Consider the following 23,521-nt stretch of genomic DNA (forward strand, 5'->3'; position numbering starts at 1 on the left):
GTTTAAAATCTAACCAGTAGTGCAATAATTAAAAAGTGCTTTTTTTTTAGTTCACGCACACACATAAATGAGAATCAAGTATAAAATTTAAATCCTTTTTAGGCCCATGTATTACTCCTAGAGTCCGGATCGGGCCGAATTTTTCTGTCCGAGCCCGGCCCGCGTCTGACAAAGCCGTGACCGAACCCGGCCCAAGCCGACGGGCATTAAGAAATTTGTGTCCGAGCCCGACACAGTTAAAATCAAATTTGTTCTCATACTAACAATGACAAAAAACGGCCCTGGCATTTACACCCACCAGCGGCCCAGCGGGGGGGGGGGTTGCGCAACTCGCAGATAGAACTTTTGACCCACGCACGGAAGGAACACACACTTTGCATGAATGTAAACTCCCATGCTATAAACAACTGCACCAAAACATTGACATATCAATGCACAACCCGAATGCTTAAAAAATTTATAAATCATCAGAGCAAGCCGCTCCATAATAAAAACATGTTTCATTGTTTCATGTTTTGTTAACTGCAACAGTTAATTCATGCAGTTAACAAGGTACGAAGGAGATGGCTTTTCTCCGCAGTCCTGTCTATTACGTCATCTGAATCCAAGTTCATTAGAACCTCTTTCTCTGTTGCCATCAACATTAGAGCCTCCAAATTATCCTGTGACAATCGGGTCCTTAGGCGATTCTTGATGAATTTCAGAGTGGAAAAAGTCCGTTTGCATGGCACTTGAGTACATGACAGTGTCAGTAGGAATTTGTATGCCAACCATATATTGTTGTAAGCATGGGTGAAGAGGTTTAACTGCTGGAGGAGGAAATAGCAACACAGCACACAATTCTTGCAGGCAGCACATTTCTTGCTCACCAGGTTTATTTCTGTATCTTCCTCTTCCTTCTCTGAGGCATCATCAAGCTCTGACACCCTGACTGTGTACTCGTTTAGAGGCGACTTTTTCAGGCTGTCCCTGTGCATAGCGAGGTGTGTCAATTCCGACTGTAGATTTTCGACAGTAGCATCTTCATTAATTTAAGCAGACATTCACTTATGTTTCAAAGTGCATTCGGGGGCAGTTCCTTATCTTTTATAAGGGGGAAATTCCGAGGATCAAGGAATGCTAAATCTGCATAGAGCTCCCCGTGCTGCAAGAACCGGCGATGCATACAGGTTGTTGCCATATCCAGAATGATGTTGTGCACATTTATTCTATAGTCCACCAATGCGTCGGTAGTGGCCAGTGCTTCACCAGACTCTCCCGGCATAGCCTTCTTTTTTTTTAGGCGTTTTTCCGGCAATGCATCCATTACCTCCACCTCTGCGTCCTCACTTTCGAACCTTGAGTTTGCCCAGTTTACAAACTTGTCTGCGGCCTCTTTCACAGTATCAAAATCCCGCACAAAGTTTTGGAGTTGCTGCTGCGTTTCTCTGACCATTCGGTGGGCGCTCAAAAGATCCATGCCGCTGGTTTGGAGATATTTTGACAAAGGGGCAGTCTGTGCAAAAATGCGCAGGAACAGCTGTGCGGTCAAAACAGTCTCATACTTTAAAAGTGACTCCATGTAGGCACGCATATTTGCGCGATCTTGGGTTTTGAAGCGCGGGTTGTCGTGTATCTGGAACAATGTGTTAACAAGGGCCACATACAAACCACTGTCTGGTTTGCCGAACAATCCAAATATCTTGGTCAGCGCAGCATCCTTTGAAGACCAACGCGTCTCACCGATCAACGAAACACGTCTCTTCTTGGGGTCCTGGCTGACACCTTCCCAAGTGTTCATCCGCTGATAGGAGTCACGGAAAAAAACCGCAATGTCATTAATACACATATACAATGGACAATGACACTGCACTGATCTTTAGCTGTCAAGTCCTGTGTTGTGTCGATTTGCACTGAATACATTTTGGCTCGGATGACGTCAGAAGAAAGCCTCTCTTTAATAAGCTGCCGGATAGCCTCAGTGACAGAATTGACTGTGGTTTTGGACATTAATGTCACAAAAGAACCTCTTCCCTGTCCTTCCCTGCTCTTCTCAATACACTCCTGAACGTGTTGCTGTAAACAGCTGTATTTAGTGAGCAGCAATAGTATCTCCAGAAAGTTCCCGTGGTCAACAGACATGTCAGATAACGACCGTGTAGATTCAGTCTTATTACCGCGATAGCGGAGCCCGCGCTTCCCCCATCAGTTTTACTATGTCCACTACCCGCTCTAAAACTTGACGCCTTTTGCGCACTTGTTCTCGGAAGGCTGTCATTTGGTTAGTATCAATCAGAGATCTTAGGTCTGTGTGATTTATCCATGAGAGGTATGCCTTAACACAGTCCATATGGGTAGCAATTTTTTCATGCTCGTTTAGCCTCTGATGTATATGTCTCCAGTCGTTACATCCGTTCATGAAAGGATTTGTCTCAGTCTTTTTCGAGAAAGCTAGACAGACAGCACAAAAGAGAGAATGCTTCTCAGCGCTATAGCTGACCCATCTGCGTTGTGATCCATCTTTACGGCTAAATGCCTTCATGATATTTGCATCATCAGCCAACTGATTTGGATGAAACTTGAAAAACAAGTTCAATGTAGTGGAGTTTGGCCGACTGAAATAGTTGATCTGGTCCTCTGAAGTAGCCACTGTACCTGTTGCTACACTCCCACCTCCTGCAGCATTGGTCACCTCTGTTGCTGGTAATCCATATGTGTTGTCTGTCTGTTCATCCTCCTCTTCCTCGTTTTGTTCTTCCTCATATTCCTCAGTGTCATTTTCTCCCTGGTGTGCTGGCTCAGATGTGTCGTTAACGCTAACATTGCTAGCAGTATTAGCACTTGTGCTAGCTGAAGGTGCACTTGATTTTAAAAATAAATCCGTTAGTTTGCAGCGTTTTTCACCGTCAGCCAACAGTGCTCTCTTGTATTTCTCTCTTTTTTTCTCCGCTCCCCCCTTGTGTCGCTTGATGCCTCGATTAATTTTTTCATTCAATATCTTCTGACTTCCAACTTCAAGTTCCAATCTTCAACTTCCGACAACAACCACGCTGACGCGGGCTACGTGATTCCGTCTTGACATTCCCATAAGGCATTGCTTCATTTTAACTTTTGCAAACAAATAGTCAAATAAAGAAAATGCAGGTAGATTTGTTTTGCCAACCATGCACGTTTTTGAACATCTGATCTGAATAAGTAATTTCGCTACAAAACAATACAGACTGATGTAAAAGTTTGCGACTGTAGAGGGCAACCATGAGTGATATCAAGAGAATCATATGTGGTATAAATACTGATCAGATTACAGCAATTTATGGTTCGAATTATGGTTCCTAGATGACCAAAGAACTTTATTATTGATGCTTGAAGGGGGGCCGAGAGAAATGATATGGGCCGCCGTTTTACAATTAAGGGACCGCATCATGGGCTGCGTGGCTGTGACAATCATGCAGCTCTCTGATTGGCCACCCGGCCCAAACAGCCCGCGGCCCCTCTGGCATCTGCCCAAATGCCAGATTACCAGTCCGTCACTGCATACTAATGACACTAAGGCTACGTCTTCTGCCCACTTTCCACACACACACACACACACACACACACACACAACACACACACACACACACACACACACACACACACACACACACACACACACACACACACACACTGAGGTCTCTTAAAGGAGCCACAGCACCATTTTACAACAAATGCCTTATCGCGCTGATGTGACCAAGCCCGACCCGAACCCGACCATAATTTCTAAATATCTGTCCGAACCTGGCCCTGCCCGTCTGGTACCGTTGGGTCCCATCGGGTCCCATCGGACTCGGGTCGGGTATCCATGCCTTAATTCCTCCATTATCAGTTTTCCATCCCCCCCATGACACACCCCAACACACACACACACATGCATGCACACACACACACACACACACACACACACACACACATACACACAGACAAGAAGGTTACCTTTTTACTTGCTTCAGTCCCTGCAGGTGATCTCTTTTTCTTTTTTCCTCTCCGCCTGGCATTTTCCTCTCTACAAACACATTACAACACCATTAGAGCAACAAATACAGTCACAACCAAAAAAAGCCTTGCTAAACATCAGTTCAAAATAGATGTTTATGCTAAGACTAGTGCTAGCTAATGTTAGCTAGCATTAGCTAACATGACCTAATTCTAAAAGTTGTCCTCAGCAAAATCCAAAAGCATTCGTTGAATGGTAGACCAGAAATAACATTCAGGAGTCCTCTAGTTCAAGTCAATTATGTTTAGTGACTATATTGCAAGTTATTACAGCATATGCATATGGATCAGATTTCCTTCAAGACTAATCTCTCTCACCCTACCGAACAGAAAGTCTCCTCTGGGAATCTGATGTCCGCTAACTCAAAACCTCACGTTTTATGCATCTTCTGCCAGCCGTCTTGCCCATCCCTGTTGGTGCCGTTATCTTCTGGATGTTGTCCAGGCCTCCTAGTTCCTTATGCCATCATCAAAACAAGGTCGCGCAAAATACCTTTGCTCTCCCGTTCCCAGGCCAGAGAAGACAGTGTGTTACCAATTGCCATTTTAATGATCATGTTCTGTTTATCAAATAAAGATACTGCTAAAGAATGTTTTATGACTGTCCAAGTGCAGTCTTAACTTTCTGCAGACCCAGGAACGGTGAGAGCCAAGGCCACCCTATGACCTGAATCTTACCTCTCAGTTATTGCAAAATACATTTTACAAGGTTCCTTTATTCTCTGCTCCTTCTCGTCCGAGAGTCTTTTAAACAGCCTAATTACTTCAGGTCAGTTGGTCGTTTCGCAGATACTCAGGAAGAACAACTCCCTTTAACTAACTAGATGATATTTCTCACGGACCAGAGGAACAAAGAAGAAAGGTCAGTGATAAATTTGAGGCCTCTATACAAAATATAATCCTACAGTGTTAAAGCTAGAATGTCCCCACAAGGGCAGCAGTGGAGCAAAAGGTGGTAATGTTATCTTGATGAAAATAATTTATAAATGAATAGTAAATTTATTGAATTTAAATGAATAACATTTTTTTTTAAGCTACACAAAAAAGAAGAAATGAGAGGATCCTTTGCATGTTAAATAGTGGTAGGAGACCCCCAGGGTTATAGAAATGGTTAAACCCTACTGCTCAGCTGCCAATGAGAACTTAGGACACTCAACCATTGAAACTGGAAAAGTAGCCAAATGGCTCAAAATCACGTGAAATTAACACGTAAGCTATGCGTTGTTTACGCGTTGTCAACGTGTTGTTAATGTGTTGTCTATGTGTGAGAAATCAACAAGTTTACGTGTTGTTGACGTGTTTGTATGTGAGAAATGACGTGTATTTGAAGTGTGTTTGGCTTTCCATCAGCGCACACACGCCGTAGGATTGTGTGAGTCTCAGGCGAGACGACAGGCTTTTCCTTCTGGATTGTTGTTGTTTATTCAGTTTTTGGAGCTAGCACAGCGTTGTGAAGCGTCACTCTACTGTCAGGTGACAGGAAACAATAAATAAAAAACAGAAACTCTCAAAATCAAACAGTCTTTAAGTCATTTCCTGTATATCTGTAGCTGTTTTAATTTAAAAGAAATAAAGACACTTTATGACCCATTTCTGTGTAAAAAGGCTGCACACACCTAAAATATATATAAATGGAAGACGGTCTTATTTTTACGCTTGTAGAGCGGATCACCGCAGTGCATACGCACCACCACGCACTGCTCTATGCCTGGTGTAGCCAGTTTCATTGATTATACTGTAGTGGAAGCATATTTTTGGAACATCCATTCCGCATACGTTATGCGTGCAATGTAGCAAGCCCGTTAAAACTTCATCACGAACCAGCCGTGCATAAAACACGTTTACTGGTAGCCGACAATAGCTCACAGTCAGCGCACACTGGATTTGAACCATTTACAGACAGAGGTTTCCTGGTTTTACTGTTTAGTATTGCACTGCTTGGGGAAGCTATCACACCTATACTTCTTTTGCTGTTGATGAGTTTGTAAACTGGGAGCGTATTCTCCTTGGTTCGGTTTCGTCTGGGGCGGGAGCAAGAAAGTAAATACAGGAAGAAGGTCCTGTGTTCTGGATTAGTGCATATTTCTTGCATCTCCATGGTCAAACCAGTTGAATTCATTTCAGACATTGTTTCTACAGCGCGTCTGCTCCGCTCACCGAGACTTCGCTCTGCTGTGCCCGTGTCTGTCTCCAACTTTAGCAGCGGCTGGTTTGACCACGGAGATGCGAGTGACGGCGAGCTTGACCACAGTCTATTTCTGTGAGAGAAAGATTGCAATCTGCTACAGTTTGCCCTGCCACATCACAGATTGCAAAGCACACCTGACTACAGGAGCTGTTTAGCTCTGACAGGCAGACATCTGACCTCAAACATCACAGGCTACAACATCATCTCAGTAGGACAAGGTTATAATTGTTAACGAAAACGAACGAAATAACGAAAACTAGGTGGTAAAAAACATTGTCGTTAACTGAAATAAAAATAAAAACGAGGCATTACAAAAAAACAATAACTAAAACTGTCATGTAAAATAAAATTGAGTAAATGTCCTTAGTTTTCGTCTTTGTCAATGTCTTTTATAAAGCAAATAACATTACATCTTTCAGAGTTGACATTTCAGACCATAGACCTGTTTTATACAGTCTATGCCATAGACATATTGTATATAGTTTCCGACTGGGAACCCAGAAATTCCGACATTCCATGTCAAATGGAACACAATATAGTCAAAAATGTAAAACTAAAATAACCTTGGGAAAAACTCCGTAATAATGGTAGCTTGATCATGTTTTATTTGGTTTCATTTTGGTGAAATGAAAGTGAAACATAAGGGTCAGCCCTCCACGGCCAAAATATTTTCATACAGACCCTAAGATGACGTACTTGATTGTTTTTCCTCTTCTTTACGATGTGGACAGACCGAGCCCTTTTTTTACTGTGCCGCTGTGTCTCCTCCTGCAGCTCCTCAGATGATGAAGATAAACAGGATGAGCGGGTGGACAGCAACGACCCAGAGGAGATGTTCCAGAACATTCAGTACCAGAAGGAGATCATCGCCAACATTCGGACCAGACCCTGGCCAATGAGACGCAAGCTCAAAGTCCTAAAGTACCCCAAAGTGTGATTGTTCCCCCTGTATTTGTGGAGTGATTGTTTACTCTTTCCCTTCTCTTCTGCTCCTACACATACACACACACACACACACACACACACACACACACACACACACACACACTCTCTCTCTCTCTCTCTATACATGATAGGTATACATGATGACTGTATCCTGCTGTGTAACTGTAGACAACAAAGACTAAGCTATTTGAACACATGAATTTGAGTCATACAAACTGCTACTGATCTACCTAAATCTCTTTATTATTATTTTACCTCTTGTGCTAGATGAGCATTGCTTACTCTTACAGCAACCCTGTCTCCTGAAATCTATGCTTTACTACAAAAAAAAAAAAAAAATGTAGTATTGTCACTAAATGTCACTTTTGACTTTTTAAATAAATATCTTCGCCCAACATTTAATACAGGGCTTCCGCGGGGTCTTAAAAAGTCTAGAAAATTCTAGATTTTCAAAAAGTATTGTGTTTTAGGTCTTAAATAATTTTAAACAGGTCTAATTTTTCCTACGTCCATATAACGCTACCTCTAATGCTCACTGAAATACTTATTTTTTCTTCGGTACTTTTGTTACTCTGCATTTCGTTGTACTTTCATGTCGTGATATAGGTGTTACATTTTATTTATAAAGGTCTTAAAAAGTCTTAAATTTGACTTGATGAAATCTGCAGAAACCCTGAAATGAGTGCTTTGAGTTGCCTAACTCTTTATAATAAGGTTCTTGTGATAAGCGTTAGTTAATAGTAAAAGGTCCAATATGTAATATATTTACTGTAATAAATCCAAAAATGACCCCAATGCATCATCAGATATTAAGGAAACATGCTAAGTTGAAGTACTATCTTTTCTGACAACAATTCTAATTCCAGTATTTTCTCCTTTTGAAATTTCCGTACCGTGACGGAATTTCTGTTTGTGTTTTGGCCTGTGTGTTGTTATCAACTGCCCAGTTTGACAGCCAGGCCGGGTTGCCAGATATACCGGTAAAAACGTAAACCCAGCGCGCTACATCTGTAACGATAGTACAGCCATTAAAGCTGCAAACAAACAAACAGGATCAACGGAGATAGATTCTACCCGACCTAAAAAAATGTTTCTAACGTTGCATGACCAGAGACATAACAAACCCCTGGTAAATATTTGAGATATAGATAAGATGGAGACAGCTTAGAGCCCAAACGGACACTGAGTTGGCTAATTTCCTCCTGAACAGGTAGCTAAGTATTAGCTTCAGGCTAATTCATCTCGGCTACAAGGGACAGGCATTTTATGTCATTTCAACATTTGTGTACTCACATTGAATTATATTGCTAGAGTTCCCGGTGTTGGTTACTTGCAAAAACAATTGAGACAAAGCCAGTAAAGTGATCCAGACTGGTCCTGGCTAATGCCGCCATGCTAACCCTGCTAACGTTACCAGAGGACCAGGCAAGCGAGCCACGGCTGTTTACAACGTGTAGACAGTGAGTTATTTTAAGCTAAGAGAGGGGGGCTGTAAATTGGGAAAAGAGGACCGTGAGTTGCAGTGTGTTTAGCGATTGTTGCCGTAATTCTAAGCCAATAAAGTGTGTTCAGTCGGGTGAAGAGGATGGCAAGTTAATGTTATTTTTAGCAGTTCCTACCGTAATTCTAAGCTGAAAAAGTGTCTGTCAGTTGGGTAAAGAGCTCCGCGTGAGCACAGGCTTCTATGACTGTCAATATAGCCAGCATCTAACGTTAGCTACTCCGCTGTGCTGTGAAGTAATGTCTGGCTATGTGAGGGAAGCGGCTAGCAACATTGTTGTGGATGCTCCTTCAGCGCGCTTTGGAGGAGGGTCTGGCAAAGCGAGACTATGGATGCTGTGGTCTCAGCCTGGCAACCTCCGTGAACTGGGGAGGAGGGGGCGGGGGAGACGAATCTCTCCAGTATTTTGAATTTGTACCGCAGTAATTATTTTACACACTAGCTGTCAGTATTACATATTGCACCATTAATAAGGGCCTTATAAGGCCTTGTAAGATGTGTATTAACAAAATGATATGATCATATGTCTATCTAGCCTAAGTGTTAATAATACCATCATAAACATCTTTATTGTTAGCTTATAAGACAATTATAAGCACTTATACGAAACACATTAGTATGCACTTATTACCAGTTAACTATGCTTTTTGCAGCTCCCTCTTCTGGACTGAGCACTACAAAGAGAATGATCTATAAAACAACAGACCTTCCAACTAATTGTAAAATTATAAATACAATTACGGTATCTTTAAATAATGAGGTAAATTATATATTGTAAAAGATATTCTGAAACCGTTATAAACAGTAAAACATCACATCAACACAAATAGAGCTAAAATGAACTGTAACTTAAAATATCTGGTGGCTGCAAAAAGCATAGTTTACTGTTAAAAGGTGCATAATAAAGGACTTATTAACCATAACAAGGCATTGTTATCGCTTTAGATCAGTTTGCGTCAAGAAACATAATTTTCTGTAAATAAGCAAAGCATTCTAATGAACGGATTCATATGATATCGTATGAACTTACGACGACAGCCTGCCAGGCACGCGCCGACCAGTAAGTTTAGCGGCCTTTACATTTAGCCAAGAAAAGGTGACTGTGAGCCGTGTACCGGTCACTGTTACAGTCGCTTCAGCGGCCATTGCAGTTGAGTTTAAACGACAAAAGGTGACTGTCCTGTGAAGAAGACAGTGACATTACACCAAAATGACTAGTTAAGATTAGAAAAAAGTTTTTGGTTTGGATTAAAACATAGGTCCCCTTAAATAGTAATCCCGGGACATAAACACCCATTTCCTGGGTGAAAGTTTTGTTTTTGCCTGGACACGAACTCCGCTCTCAGACTTGAAAGCGCTGTGTTTTTATATTACCACATAATGTTAATAACCTTCTTATAAGGGCCCTTATTACCTATCAAGTAAAACTTATTGCAAGGACCTTAATATGAAGCATTACCTTGTAAGAAAGCAAATTCAACATGCTGTCAGTGAATGTTTTGCAGATACATACATTTTTTTTAAATCTAAAAATATGTAAAATGTTGCAGATTAATAGTACAGGAATGTTATTTTGAGGAGACATTTTGGTTATAGAGTCCTGCAGCTGCATACAAACTCTGTTTACAACTCAGAGGCCCATTGGAGAATTGGTTGTGTACATATTCAGTTCTTTCTATTTAGCTACTTACTCGTACTTACAGTCACAGAGCTTGATCATACTGTAGATTAGGCAGAAGACGTAAAAACATACATATATGGTTATTATTATGAGACATTTGTATGAGATGGGTTTTGTAAATGTACAGCAGGATTTGAACTGAACTGAATTTTTATAATGTTTTTTTAAAATATTCTTGGCAGTTTTTTGCTACTGTTAACCTCTGTGGAAAATGGTTCAACATAAGTGGAATTAGTGTCCAAATGCTACATGAACCTTGTGAATGTCCACCTTTCTAAAGAAGCTGATCCTTGTTGTGTTCAGACCAAAACTGTGAAGGCTGTGTTCTAACATTTTACATTGTTATTAGAGCTGTAGATGGAGAACAGGCTGAGCCAGTGAAAACTAGAGTAGATAGAGAGCTTCTAAGATGTGCTGAGTATGTGCCATGGATAACAGGTTTTATATGGGCAGTTTGTTATTACCGCAGAGGTTTTATTACCATCATCAGGGATGGGATGCAAGTCTGCGTTTTTACACCCTCTTTAATCTCAGGCTGAATGTCTGTGATTACTCCCGCTGCAATAACACTCTTTTTTCACATCATAAATTTAGATTTTTTTTTTTAAACTAGATTTTCTGACAAATTTTACTTTGAGTTACTCTGAATTTTGACTCTACCATCGTCCCTCACCCTAACAAAATGGAATATAATACAAATATTAAATCACAAAATGAAATCATATGTATTCCACAATTGTGAAACTACAGTTGCTTTCCATTGGAGTGTGTAAAGTGCATGTTGAGTTTCCTCATTGATTAAGACATGGCTCATAGCCCTCTGATGAATTGTCCCCATGCAGGGCTGTGACAGGATGAGCAGGTTTCACGATCTTATGGACTGTAAAGCTACAGAATCACTTTAGACAGTTTATTTTAATGGCACCAGTCTGTTGTGAATGGTTTAAGAATGACCTGGGTTTTAGTACGGTTTGCACTGTGATTAAAAAATATTAAGGCCATATATTCGGCGTAAGGTATTAAAGAGTACTCACTTTAGAAAACACAAATCAGTAACCGATTTGCTTTAAACCACAGAACAAATATTAGAAAATAGCCTCATAGGAATATTACTACTGGAATAAATGTATCCAGTCCTCTACATCCTCACAACCCAGTCTCATGGCAGTTCGTGAAATGGTCACGTTATTTAATCTATTGATTCGTGTTCACTGGGACGTTTTTTTCATTTTTTCGTGGTGGCCAGCACGAAAATGTAAACTAATGTTTTAACTTTTGCTTTCCCCGTTAATCTCTGTATAGACCATTTCCTACTGGCCACCATGAAAAAAACAAGATTAACGTGTTGTTGTACACAAATCAATAGATTAAAAATAACATGACAATTTCACGAACTGCCGTGAGACCGTGTTGATCCTCAACTGCAAAAGCTACCGTCTATCTACAAGAGGAGGACAATGTAACATGTAACTGAATGTACATCAGTCACACCTGTACCATTTAAATACATAAACAGAGTGCATTTAAGTTCCGCCCCCACTGGATGGGAAAACAACTTTCTGCTCTCCATTGACTTTTATTGCGTTAAGTTCCCTACTCGTCAATTCCGTCTGCTAGCAAACGAGAAAATGCCTAAAAGTTGCTGTGAGGTGTGATGCACTAACAACATTTTTTAGAAGCTGTCAAACCAAAACTAACACAGACACAGACGTTAGGAATCCGCAAAAGGGATTTGGTAAGACCCATTGTCTTATCAAATCCCTTTTGCGGATTCCTAACGTCTGTGTCTGACACATCCTGATCCTGACACTAAGCTAACGTTACGCCCAACGTTATGTTTGCATCAACTATTTTGTTACCAAGTTAAATATCCAAATGTCAGTTTTAGGCTAGTCTCAGGCTCCACAGCGCTGTAGAGGAAGGAAAGTGTTGCTCTTCAAAATAGTCTAAGGAAGGAACTTGTTTTGGTGGAACATACTGTATGCACCCCACATAAGAAAACACCACATACAAATGAAGTTAACTGTTCCCACAATACAGTCATGTGAGCTATTTAGATAAGCTAGATACACGGTTAAACCTCATTAGCTCTTACCAGTGTATCACCGTGTGTACTTCGTCTACAGCAATCCCACCAATCGGTCCCAAAACATCTCAGTTAGAGAGTAAATGGTGTAAACATATTCTTTGTAAATCTTTACAATAATCCCTGAAAGAACCAAGCAGGCCTACCTTGTTGCACGACCAAATCTTCCTTAAAACTTGTCATTTTTAGCCTGTAACGTTGCTCAGAGGTTCCAATTAATTTTGCTTGATGGGATCAGAGTTTAAAGACAACTCAAAGAAAGCGGAAAGGGACATCCAGCGGAACTTCCTGCGGCACCGGAACTATCCCGTAAATGAACCGTCTAACCGAGATTAGTTCTGCTACTGGAGATAAAACTCTGTGTCCACTGGATGTAGCCTAAGTGTACTGAGTGAGCCTCCATCTGTGTGTCTTTGTGTCGCAGGCAGGCCAGAGAGATTGTTCTGCGGTATGAGGGCCGACTCACCAGAACCAGAGGTTACCAGACTGCAGGAGCTGATGTATGTACACACCAACCATTCACTCTCATTTACACTTCAACATGTAGTAACACTGATCCCAGCTTAGAATGCAACTTTGTGATGTTAACCTTTGTAGGTGCTTCATGTATGTAGAAACTAAAGAACCAAAGTGATTTTAATCATTAATGATAATATTAGCAAATCAGAGGATGTCTCCAAAATAGCTCTTTCATTCCTTCTGGTTTAGAACATTTCTTGTACTTTTTTTTGTAGATCCATTGAGCAAAGTAGATGGGACCCATCAAGGGCAAGACACAACATAATACGAACCGATCTTTGTGTCAAGCAGCCACAGAGACAGATCATGGAATGAGACTGTCTCCCCCGAAAAAACACTCCCATAGGTCTCATAAGGTGTTCAAGCAACAATTCCCACAAATGTTTATGTGTATAGTGGCGGTGCCTTCTAGTAATTTTGACAGGAGCAACGCAGAAAGTAATGTGACAACGTATAAGAGCGACAAGTTCCTCATAAGGAGGCCTGTTTGGATTTTGGAAGGTTTAAACTAGCACCTAACTTTTACACAGGAAGTGAAGTAACCTCTGATATTAACCCAAACCACTTTTTCTAAAGTAATTTTTTTTTTTTTCTTTTACTTTACAGAATATCATGTAGTACGTAGTAGTTTTGGTGCCTAAATGTAACAAAGTGGAAAAAGTGGCAAAAACGTCCCCAAAAAATGCACCAAAAATGTAAAAATTTACAAAAAAGTTGAAAAAAGCACAGACAAAGGTGACAAAAACTTCAGAAAAAGCAACAAAAACTAGGTGGGACAAAATGTATTGGGACCCTAAATTGATATGCAGGCCTGATCAAAGTCTGCGAGGGGCTGGATTTGGCCCGTGGGCCATGAGTTTGTAGGAACAAACGACCAATATCCTCGTACGGTTTGGAGGACTGGTTGCGTGCAATACAAGGACATATGAATTTATTTACGACGTTGCAAAGGTGGATCAGAAGAGAACCGATTTTGGTCCACAACACACACAAAATACAAATGGTCGTTACTATGGTGCTGCAAATATGTCATATTAACAACAAAGATGGCTGTGCTGTGGCTGACTCGACATCCTCTTTCCTCCAGTTTGTCTCTGCAGCTTCAGTGAAATATGTGCTGGACACTTTACAGCCACAACTCCACTTATTCTGTCTGACTGAATGCTGAGAGGAGCTTCTTTGTGTTATTTCACTGCACTGCAGTAACTTGACCGTGAGAGCCAGAATGATAAAACATGTTGGATTTCTTTTGTGCAGGCTGCTGACTTCTGATTAAAAAAAAAAAAAGCTGTTCTCCTCCTGTGAGCAGAACATGCTGTATATAGCTATATGTACTCCATCAATCATCATCACGCACTCGTATACAGAGAGGAAGACCGACAGGCAGAGAGAAAGAGCTGTGCAGCTGTAGCACAGCAGCATGAGTGAATTTATGGCCTGTTGTTATAGCTCAGTTTAATTAAAATGTTCGGGCTGCTCAGGCCCCATTAGAATAAATTGACTTTTAGTGGGCAGTCTGATGACGAGTTATTAATTCTGCATTTTGGCTCCCAGTTAATTGAAAATCTGAATTATTGGTCCAGCTGACATGATCTTGATTAATAACCATCATCTTCTCAGTTCTGATTTTATTTTTTTATCACAACACAAGACCTGAAGAGCTTCACAGAGTCACATTGTTTCACTTCTTATGTGGTCTACATGGACATGTGCTACAACATGACATTCTGCATAATGCAAACTACTTGGGACACATTTTCAGCAATGCAATATAACATAAACTTGGTATTCTGTTTTAATTTTCTAGGTTTTGAATTGTCGTTTGTCCATAAAGTGGAAACTCTATAAATGAAATGTAAAATAATAATAATTATAAACCGTTTTCTGCCATCCAAACTAATCAGATATTAACAGCAGTCTGCTTTTCATTTGTGCACCTTACCATTACGAATGGAACCATACACTGTAATGACAATGATTCCAGCAACACTGGAAGGATATGACATTACAGATTTCTATTGTTATAAAAAAGAGGTGACGTTTATCTGGAACCATTGCTTGATGGTCAAATACAGTACAGGCCAAAAGTTTGGACACACCTTCACATTCAATGCTTTTCCTTTTTATTTTCATGACTATTTACATTGTAGATTCTCACTGAAGGCATCAAAACTATGAATGAACACATATGGAATTATGTACTTAACAAAAAAGTGTGAAATAACTGAAAACATGTCTTATATTTTAGATTCTTCAAAGTAGCCACCCTTTGCTTTTTTATTAATAAGGGAACAAATTCCACTAATTAACCCTGACAAAGCAGACCTGTGAAGTGAAAACCATTTCAGGTGACTACCTCATGAAGCTCATTGAGAGAACACCAAAGGTTTGCAGAGTTATCAAAAAAAGCAAAGGGTGGCTACTTTGAGTAATCTAAAATATAAGACATGTTTTCAGTTATTTCACACTTTTTTGTTAAGTACATAATTCCATATGTGTTCATTCATAGTTTTGATGCCTTCAGTGAGAATCTACAATGTAAATAGTCATGAAAATAATTGAATGAGAAGGTGTGTCCAAACTTTTGGCCTGTACTGTATATTCCCTGTCAACATTCCCATTGTGTGAGCTGTGTGTCAGTGAGAGGTTACAGAAATTTCTCAGTCTGGTTTCTCCTCCTGCAGCTGCTGAAAAAAGTTTCACGCGTGCTTTACAATGTTGTGGTTCTGTTCATTCCCTGGGAAGTGAGGATCAAGAAAATTGAAAGTGAGTTGTCTGCTTCAAGTAATTCTATCACTGGATAATGTCCAAAATGCCGAAAAAGAAATGCAAAATATAATTTCTTGTGTTTAATATTAGAGGTGTGACGAGATCTCGTCCTGCGAGATTACAACGTTACGATATTTGTCTTTGAGGTTAAAAGTTGTCGGACGATATACAAAAGTGCAGAATTACTGTGCAGAGTTACAGAAGTTCATCGGTGCCAAATTGAGAGCGTGTAAGCGCAAGTTTATCTGTTCTCTCTGTCTCTTTCACAGAAAGCGGGGCTCAGCTCCGACACACACACACACACACACACACACACACACACACACACACACACACACACACACACACACACACACACACACACACACACACACACACAGACAGAGCGAAAGTTACTTTGCCTCTACAGTTTCTTAAAGTCACAGTGAATCACGACAATGCCGGTAAAGCGGCAAAACTTCACGCAGACATGGTTTGCTGCAATAAAATATAATAGCAAGATCGCGGTGCAGATAATGTTTACTTCCGAGACAGACAGGTGTTCTCTATTGCCCTGGTGACTGACTGACAGGTTGAGGTTGTACAGGCAAGCCAAGGGAACTTTATTTTCTATAGCACCTTTTAGCAACAAGGCAATTTAAAGTGCTTTACTTAAAACATTAAAGAGCAGTTAAAAATGGTCAAGAAAATAAAACAATAAAAGTTACAGTGCAGTGTAAGAAATTAATAATTTTTGATTAATAGGTTGTAGGGACGAGTTTGGGAGGAGAGAGGGACGCTGCAGTTATTGGGTCTGAAGAGGTTAGTTATACAGGAGAGAAGCCATTTGAGTTTGTGGCAAAACCTTTCACAGTGCTCATTTTTCATTTTGTGACTTTCGATTGAATAAAAGACTATTTCTCCAGTCATATTTCTTCAATTAAGTTTTCTTTCAAATAGTGTTAAAATCTTGTCTCGTCCCGTTCTCGTGAACCCAATCTCGTCTCGTCTCGTCTCCTGAGATGAGTGTCTCATCACACCCCTATTTAATATCTGTAAAGTACTGTCATATCCGGGGATGTAGTGGCAGTTGACTAAATTTAACTTGACTTTTTACCAACCTGACCCAATCAGACAGTTATCCATCAGTAATGTCATACTATATGGTCTAAGTCATATGAGGCCGGCCCGACTTTTTCAGGGCTTTTTTGAAAATATAATTGATAGTTGGTATTATTGGTTGTGTACCACTACATCACTTCTTGTGTGTGAAGTCTATGCAACATGTGAGCCAGTCTCAGCCAGATGTTTCCTCTTTCTTGTCGAGGTCACTTTGGGTCGGGCGTGGCCTCCTACTTTATCTTCCTGCGCTGGTTGTTCGGGATCAACATCGTCCTCACCATCATGACTGGAGCCTTCATCGTCCTACCAGAGGTCAGTCTCTGGCACTGTATACTACCGGGGTTGATGCACAGACTGTATAAGTGAAGCCAAAACATCTGGATCGCCCCTAGTGGCTGGCTGCAGTATAGGTCATAAACCCCACCCCCTCCATGTTAGTGGATGGGACATGTGCCAAAATAAGTAAACAACAAATACATTTCTCCCAAAGATGGTTTCTGTCATTTTAGGTAGTTCTGATCATGCTGACGTTTCTTCTTGTTCTTTCTTTTAAAGTTTGGTTTTTATTAGTTATTTGATACTATAAAAATGGGGCGACACATCATAATTGACAGCTGTGAGTGACTCGCGATTGGTTTGATGGGTGTATAGGCGGGACTTTGATATCACGGCTCCACCGCCTGATCACTACTCAGCGGACTCTGGCTCCAAAATTGCAAGATGCCGGCGCCTTGTATCCGGGAGATTTTTGGCTTCACTTTTGTACAGCGGGAGGAGGTGGAGACGTGTCATCCAGCTTTATAAACGTCTATGATACTATACAAGTAATCATAATACTGCATATCATATGTGAGTCATACTGTAGGCTTAACAGTGATTTATGATTTGGTGCAAACATTTCCCTTTTGAAAAAGCCAGGCCCTCCCAAGAATTGTTAGCTTTTCTTTGGATCCTCTCCGTGACTTCAACACCCTCCACCCAACAATCATTTGACATTGTTGAGTTGGTACAACTCTATTCGCAATTAATAATGCAAATCAGAATAAGACGCTCTCTCTTTCTGAAACAGAAAACTCAGTTTCCCTCATCTCAGGGTTAACAAACTCAGAGTTCTCGCTAAACCTGCTTTCTGAAACGGACCCGTATGTTGATGATTCCTTCAGACAGCCTTAGCAAAGAGTGCAGTCTTAACTATGTAAACACACGTTAAATTCATGTCTGTTAGTGTGATATGTGGAAGAAAAAGAAATAAAGTAGAAATCTGGGGTAAGAGAAAAGATTAAAAGGCCCTCTGCTGCTCTCCCAGAAAGTCTTTAAACACTCCATTAAAAAGCTCTACTGTCACTTTCTTTATATATATTGCTGTGGACGAAGTACACACAAGCGCAAATGTTCCACCAAAACAAGTTCCTTCCAGAGACTATTTAGCAGAGCCACCGTCGCTGTGTCCAGAGCTTAGCGCCGCCCAAGATGATTGTGATTGGTTTAAAGAAATGCAAACAACCCAGAGCGTTTTTTTCTCTCCTATCCTATCCTATGTATCTGTGGACTAACCAGACCTTACTCCACAGCGCTGTGGAGAGAGGTCTGGCAATGCGAGACTACTCAAATGCAAACTTAAAAAACAAACACTCCAGTTCGATCACAACAGATTTATCTTAAAGGAACACGCCGACTTATTGGGAATTTAGCTTATTCACCGTAACCCCCAGAGTAAGACAAGTCGATACATACCCTTCTCATCTCCGTGTGTGCTGTAACGCTGTCTGACGGCTCCAGCATTAGCTTAGCCCAGCACAGATCCTGCAGGTAACTGGTTCCAACTAGCCTACTTCTCCGGATTAGACAGTGAAAAACATAACCTTCCCTATTTACATGTTGTGATTTGTAGAGTCACAGCATGTACAAAAACAATGTAACATGAGACAGAGCCATCTTCTATCCGTAAACAAACCGGGAACTATATTCTCAGACAGGCTTGCTGCGAGCATATCACTCCACCCAAGTACTATACTCTTCCGCCTGAGAATATACGGTAGTTCCCGGTTTGTTTACGGTTAGAAGATGGCTGTGTCTCATGTTACGTTGTTTTTTGTACACGCTGTGACAAATCACAACATGTAAATAGGAACATGTTGGCGTTATTTTGTCACTTATTCGGAGCAGTAGGATTACTGGAACCATTCACCTGCCTGTTCTGTTATGGGCTGATGCCGCTGGAGCCGTCAGACAGCTTTACAGCACGCACGGAGATGAGAAGGGTATGTACCGACTTGTCTATCTCTGGGGGTTACGCTGTATAAGCTAAATTCCCAATAAGTCGGCGTGTTCCTTTAAATGTAGAGTTTTATGGCCTATTTCTTTGAAGGTAATTTACAAAACACTTGCACTATTATTTATGTTGTATTGATTCTTTGTTGACTTCTCCATCTCTGTAAATGTTTTGTTCAGTACAGATCAGAGAATCCTTAATGGTAGAGTTGGTAGACTATGATTCTCCAGCAGCTTCAGCTCAACCAGTTAAAGTACAAACTGTAGACACGAACAAAAGACTGAGGGTAACAAAATGCTGCTGGATTTATGTTTATCACTGACATGCAGACACGAGCAATTTCCCCAGACATTACTCATCCTATCATTCCCAATGCCTGAGCTTATTCCCCGGTTTAATTCTCCTTGTTGGGATTTACCTACCACTGTCTCCTCTCCCACATCCCTCCTTTATCTAACCTCTGCTTAGTGAGTAATATCATTCAACAGCAAACCTAGATGTTCTGTCAGATTTGATGTCTGTGCTTGTTTTGTGCTGTAAATTATGTGACCAAGTATGGAATGGAGGGTCGTCTCAGTTATTACTCACTTTTTATATCCCTAAGTTTGCCTCATTTGTAGTGTTACAATAGGGGTCGGCAACCTTTTCTAACATGAAGTGCCATTTTAAAATGTTCCGTTTAATCAGTGTGCCATATTAGCATTAAGCCTCTAGCCAGCCCGCTCAGGCAGTGTTATTTTCCAAGTGCCACAATCTGTGAAGAAGACAAGAGTATTAGCCAATCAGAGGCAGAGTAGGGCAGGTCTTCGCGGATTGCGGATGGGGAAAAAGTTGGTCTATATCCACGACATTCCACTTCCGGGATTGTTGAGGTGCCGCAGGAAATTCCGCCGGATGTCTTTCTTTTCGGCTGGATGTCCGTCATCTTCCTCTTCCTTTGTGTTGGCAGGTTAAAGTGATGGTTCGGAGTAATTTCACCCTAGGGTCCTTTGCACCATGATCTCGAGCCAAACACCCCCCCCCCAGAAGCTTTTTTCACCTGGGTCGAACATTGGGAGCGTTAGCGTAGCGTAGCGTTATCAGCTGAATAGCTTAGGCGCGAGGCTAATGGATCCGAAGTGTCTCTTAACATTATCACCCACTAATAATGCCCGAAATGATACCAAACGTCTACAGTAGTACAAATAGGTTATGCACTCATAAAACGATGGATTGTAAAATTTGTAAGTACACCAGAAGTTTATGTAAATAACACTTGCCTGCTGGCTTCTGCTCTCTGCTGCTGCTGCTGTTACTACCAGGCAGTAAGAGTGCTTAGGGACATCTACAAATTACAACACCGAAAAGAGATGCAACAAAAATATTTATTAATTTAATGATTAAATAAGGTAATGTCTCCAAACTTACCTCAATTATTACTTGTCTCCTGCTAGTTATATTACAGCACTTACTTTAAAAAATAAGTTAAATTAAAAAATATTTTTGTTGCATCTCTTTTCGGTGTTGTAATTTGTAGATGTCCCTAAGCACTCGTCTTACAGCAGCAACAACAACAGCAGAGAGCAGAAGCCAGCAGGCAAGTGTTATTTACATAACCTTCTGGTGTACTTACAAACTTTACAATCCATCGTTTTATGAGTGCATAACCTATATATACTAGTGTAGACCTTTGGTATCATTTCGGCATTATTAGTGGGGTAATGTTAAGAGACACTTCGATCCATTAGCCTCTGCGCTTAAGCTATTCAGCGGCTAACGCTACGCTTTGCCGCGTTACGCCTAACTCGTTCAATGTTAGACCCAGGTGAAAAAGCTTTCGGGGGTGTTTGGCTCGAGGTCATGGTGCAAAGGGACCTAGGGTGAAATTACATCTCAACCATCACTTTATAGCTACTGAGATCTTCTGCAGGGTAAATCCAGACAGCTAGCTAGACTATCTGTCCAATCTGAGTTTTCTGTTGCATGACTAAAACAACTTTTGAACATACACGTTCCACCAAAACAACTTCCTTCCTGAGGCTATTTTGCAGCGGCACCGTGGCTCCATCCGGCACTTAGCGCCATCCAAGGTGATTGTGATTAGTTAAAAAATAAATGACAATAAACCATGTTTTTTAAGCATGTTTTTCTCCCATGCCGAAATGCTGTGTGGACCAGCCTGACCTTCCTCCGCAGCGCTGTGGAGGAAGGTCTGGCAATGCGAGCTTAGGAAAAAGTCAATCAAACTACCGTAAATAACAGGCTGTGCTCCTGCCAATGGCTGTGAAAGAGATCATTTGGCATGCTGATGAGAGGACACTTCTACATTTCTTACACACTTATTGCTATGTGTGCCATTGGTTAAGCTAACGCATGCCAATGGTGGCCTAAGGTTGCTGAGCCCTGCACTATAGATATGCTCGTATGCTCGTTTATTTTGTTGTGGGACCCAGGGCATGCAAGTCAGAGGCAATATTTCTAAGTCACTTAGATTATGATCTTTATGAGGCATAAACTATTAAACTATTAAACATTGTTTTATTTATTTATTACATTGCAACACGTTCTGAGGGCCTGGTCACACCAGCATTTATAGCATTTACACTAAATACAATTCATCTGCATGGAATTACTGTCATTAGTGGATTCGTTCATGACAACTAAGTTAATCTTACCTTGCACGGCAACAGGATTATCTCGATATCACAAGATCACGCGATAATCACACAAATCCATCTTGTCAGGCTTCAAGTAACACGTTTTTGTCTGAACAACCAGTGGTTCGGACTAATCAGCATCCTGTGAGGAGCTACTGGCCTCCAATGGTGTGATTTAGGTGTGTGTGTGCTGGGCGACTGTTGGTTCAAAACAAAATGGCAGCTCCTAAAGAGTTTAGCATCAATCCTGCAATAATGCAACAGTGACCGCCCACTTTTTGAACGGCTCTGGTTCCGGAAGTGATTTTCCCCATTCATCTCCATTGACGTTTAAGAAAATGCTTATATAAAGAGTTTTAAGCCTGGAACTAAGCTAGCCAGCTACGAGATGAATCGTAGTCTCGCATTGCCAGACTTTCCTCCACAGCGCTGCGAAGGAAGGTCTGGCTAGTCCACACAGAATTCCGGGATGGGAGAAAAACGTGTTCTGGTTTATTGGCATTTCTTTAAACCACTCACAATCGTCATGGGCGGTGCTAAGCGCCGGGCACAATGACCGTGCCGCTGCAAAATAGCCTCAGGAAGGAACTTGGTTTGGTTGAACGTGTACGCTGAAAAGTTGTTTTAGTCATGCAACAGAAAACTCAGATTGGACAGATAGTCTAGCTAGCTGTCTGGATTTACCCTGCAGAGATCTGAGGAGCAGTTAACCATAGTCCTCATAAATCCAGAATGCCAACACAAACAAAGCGGAAGGTGACGGACATCTGGACAAAAATGAGGGACATCCAGCGGAATTTCCGGCGGCACCTGAACAATCCCGGAAGTGGAAACTCGTCGATATAGACTAGATGAACCGTCACCATAAAACATTTGATTTGGCGCAAAAAAAAACATTTTAAAAACGGCAACAAAAGGCAAAGGTACAAGACTGTGTGTACTCTCTCTGTGTTTCTTACTTGTATATACAGTATATAAAAGGTCTTTGATGTAATATTATCATAATGGGTTTGTTTGTGCTATAGCTGCTGGCTGGAGCTCCGTTTGGAACGACGAGGAGTAAAACTATCCCCAAGGAGCATCTGGCTTCAGCCCAGGACCTGGACACCATCTGGTCTCTTGGGGTGAGCCTCTCTTTCCTTTTACTGTTCTGTCAATAGCACATTACTAACAGATACAATGGATCGTTATTCAAACATTACTTTACTGCCTCGCTGACCTCTGCTGTCTCGACTCCAAGGCCAGCCCCACCTTCCACCAAGTATACTGGGATTGTAAAGGCCTATTATCATTATTAAATATCTGCATACATGCAGCTTATATGTTGGGTCCCGCCCGCACGGCAAACATTAGATTGATTGTCAATAGATTGACCATTGATTTTGTGTCTTCTGCCCTTCCACAGGGAAACTAGTTATTTTACTGTGTAGTGTTAATAAATATGCATATCTGTCGGTAATAAGTAGCGAAATTACGTTCTAGTGCATAATTACATTCAAGTGCAATAATTAGTTATTCTAGTGCAATATAAGGGCAAAGTGACATTGTATTAATTTCACTTATTTTAGAACGTGTTGTTGGCTGTAGGTTTGTTTTGCCCAGGTTGTTTTAAATTATTTCCTTTCGTTTCCCTGTGTGTTAATGCAATCTCTAACCGATTTCATGTTAAAGTCCCTGTGATTGGATCCCTCAGGTCGCCGTGGGAGAAAGGGGCATGGCACAACTACTACCAACCTCAAAAAATCTTACTCTGGATTCCAGTGGAGCTTTGTCCTGTAATACTGTTTGTCGAGGGGCCCATTTATAGATATT

The 23,521-nt window shown here is 41.1% G+C and overlaps 1 protein-coding gene and 1 long non-coding RNA gene across 6 annotated transcripts in view; one reads left to right on the forward strand and one right to left on the reverse strand.

Moving 5' to 3' along the window:
- Nucleotides 1-4,349, reverse strand: part of LOC120556469 — a 6,276-nt gene extending 1,927 nt beyond the window's left edge. Inside the window, exons 1-2 of the long non-coding RNA XR_005638863.1 lie at nt 4,335-4,349; nt 3,952-4,021 (exon numbers count right to left, since the gene is read on the reverse strand). This is a non-coding gene — a long non-coding RNA (uncharacterized LOC120556469). The remainder of the gene's footprint in view (nt 1-3,951; nt 4,022-4,334) is intronic.
- Nucleotides 1-23,521, forward strand: part of LOC120556467 (transmembrane channel-like protein 3) — a 56,418-nt gene that overhangs the window by 9,145 nt on the left and 23,752 nt on the right. For 3 of the 5 annotated variants that reach the window (XM_039796114.1, XM_039796113.1, XM_039796111.1), the window contains exons 2-6: nt 6,974-7,120; nt 12,837-12,912; nt 15,616-15,697; nt 17,007-17,113; nt 22,735-22,833. In XM_039796114.1, coding sequence (XP_039652048.1) covers nt 7,032-7,120; nt 12,837-12,912; nt 15,616-15,697; nt 17,007-17,113; nt 22,735-22,833 — 453 coding nt within the window. In that variant the 5' untranslated portion in view covers nt 6,974-7,031. Of the gene's footprint in view, nt 1-4,808; nt 4,874-6,973; nt 7,121-12,836; nt 12,913-13,146; nt 13,288-15,615; nt 15,698-17,006; nt 17,114-22,734; nt 22,834-23,521 lie in introns of those variants that run through there. The other 2 variants (XM_039796112.1, XM_039796115.1) reach the window with 2 other exon arrangements.

The sequence above is a fragment of the Perca fluviatilis genome, chromosome 3 (assembly GCF_010015445.1).
Source record: "Perca fluviatilis chromosome 3, GENO_Pfluv_1.0, whole genome shotgun sequence".
NCBI classification, from domain to species: Eukaryota; Metazoa; Chordata; class Actinopteri; order Perciformes; family Percidae; genus Perca; species Perca fluviatilis.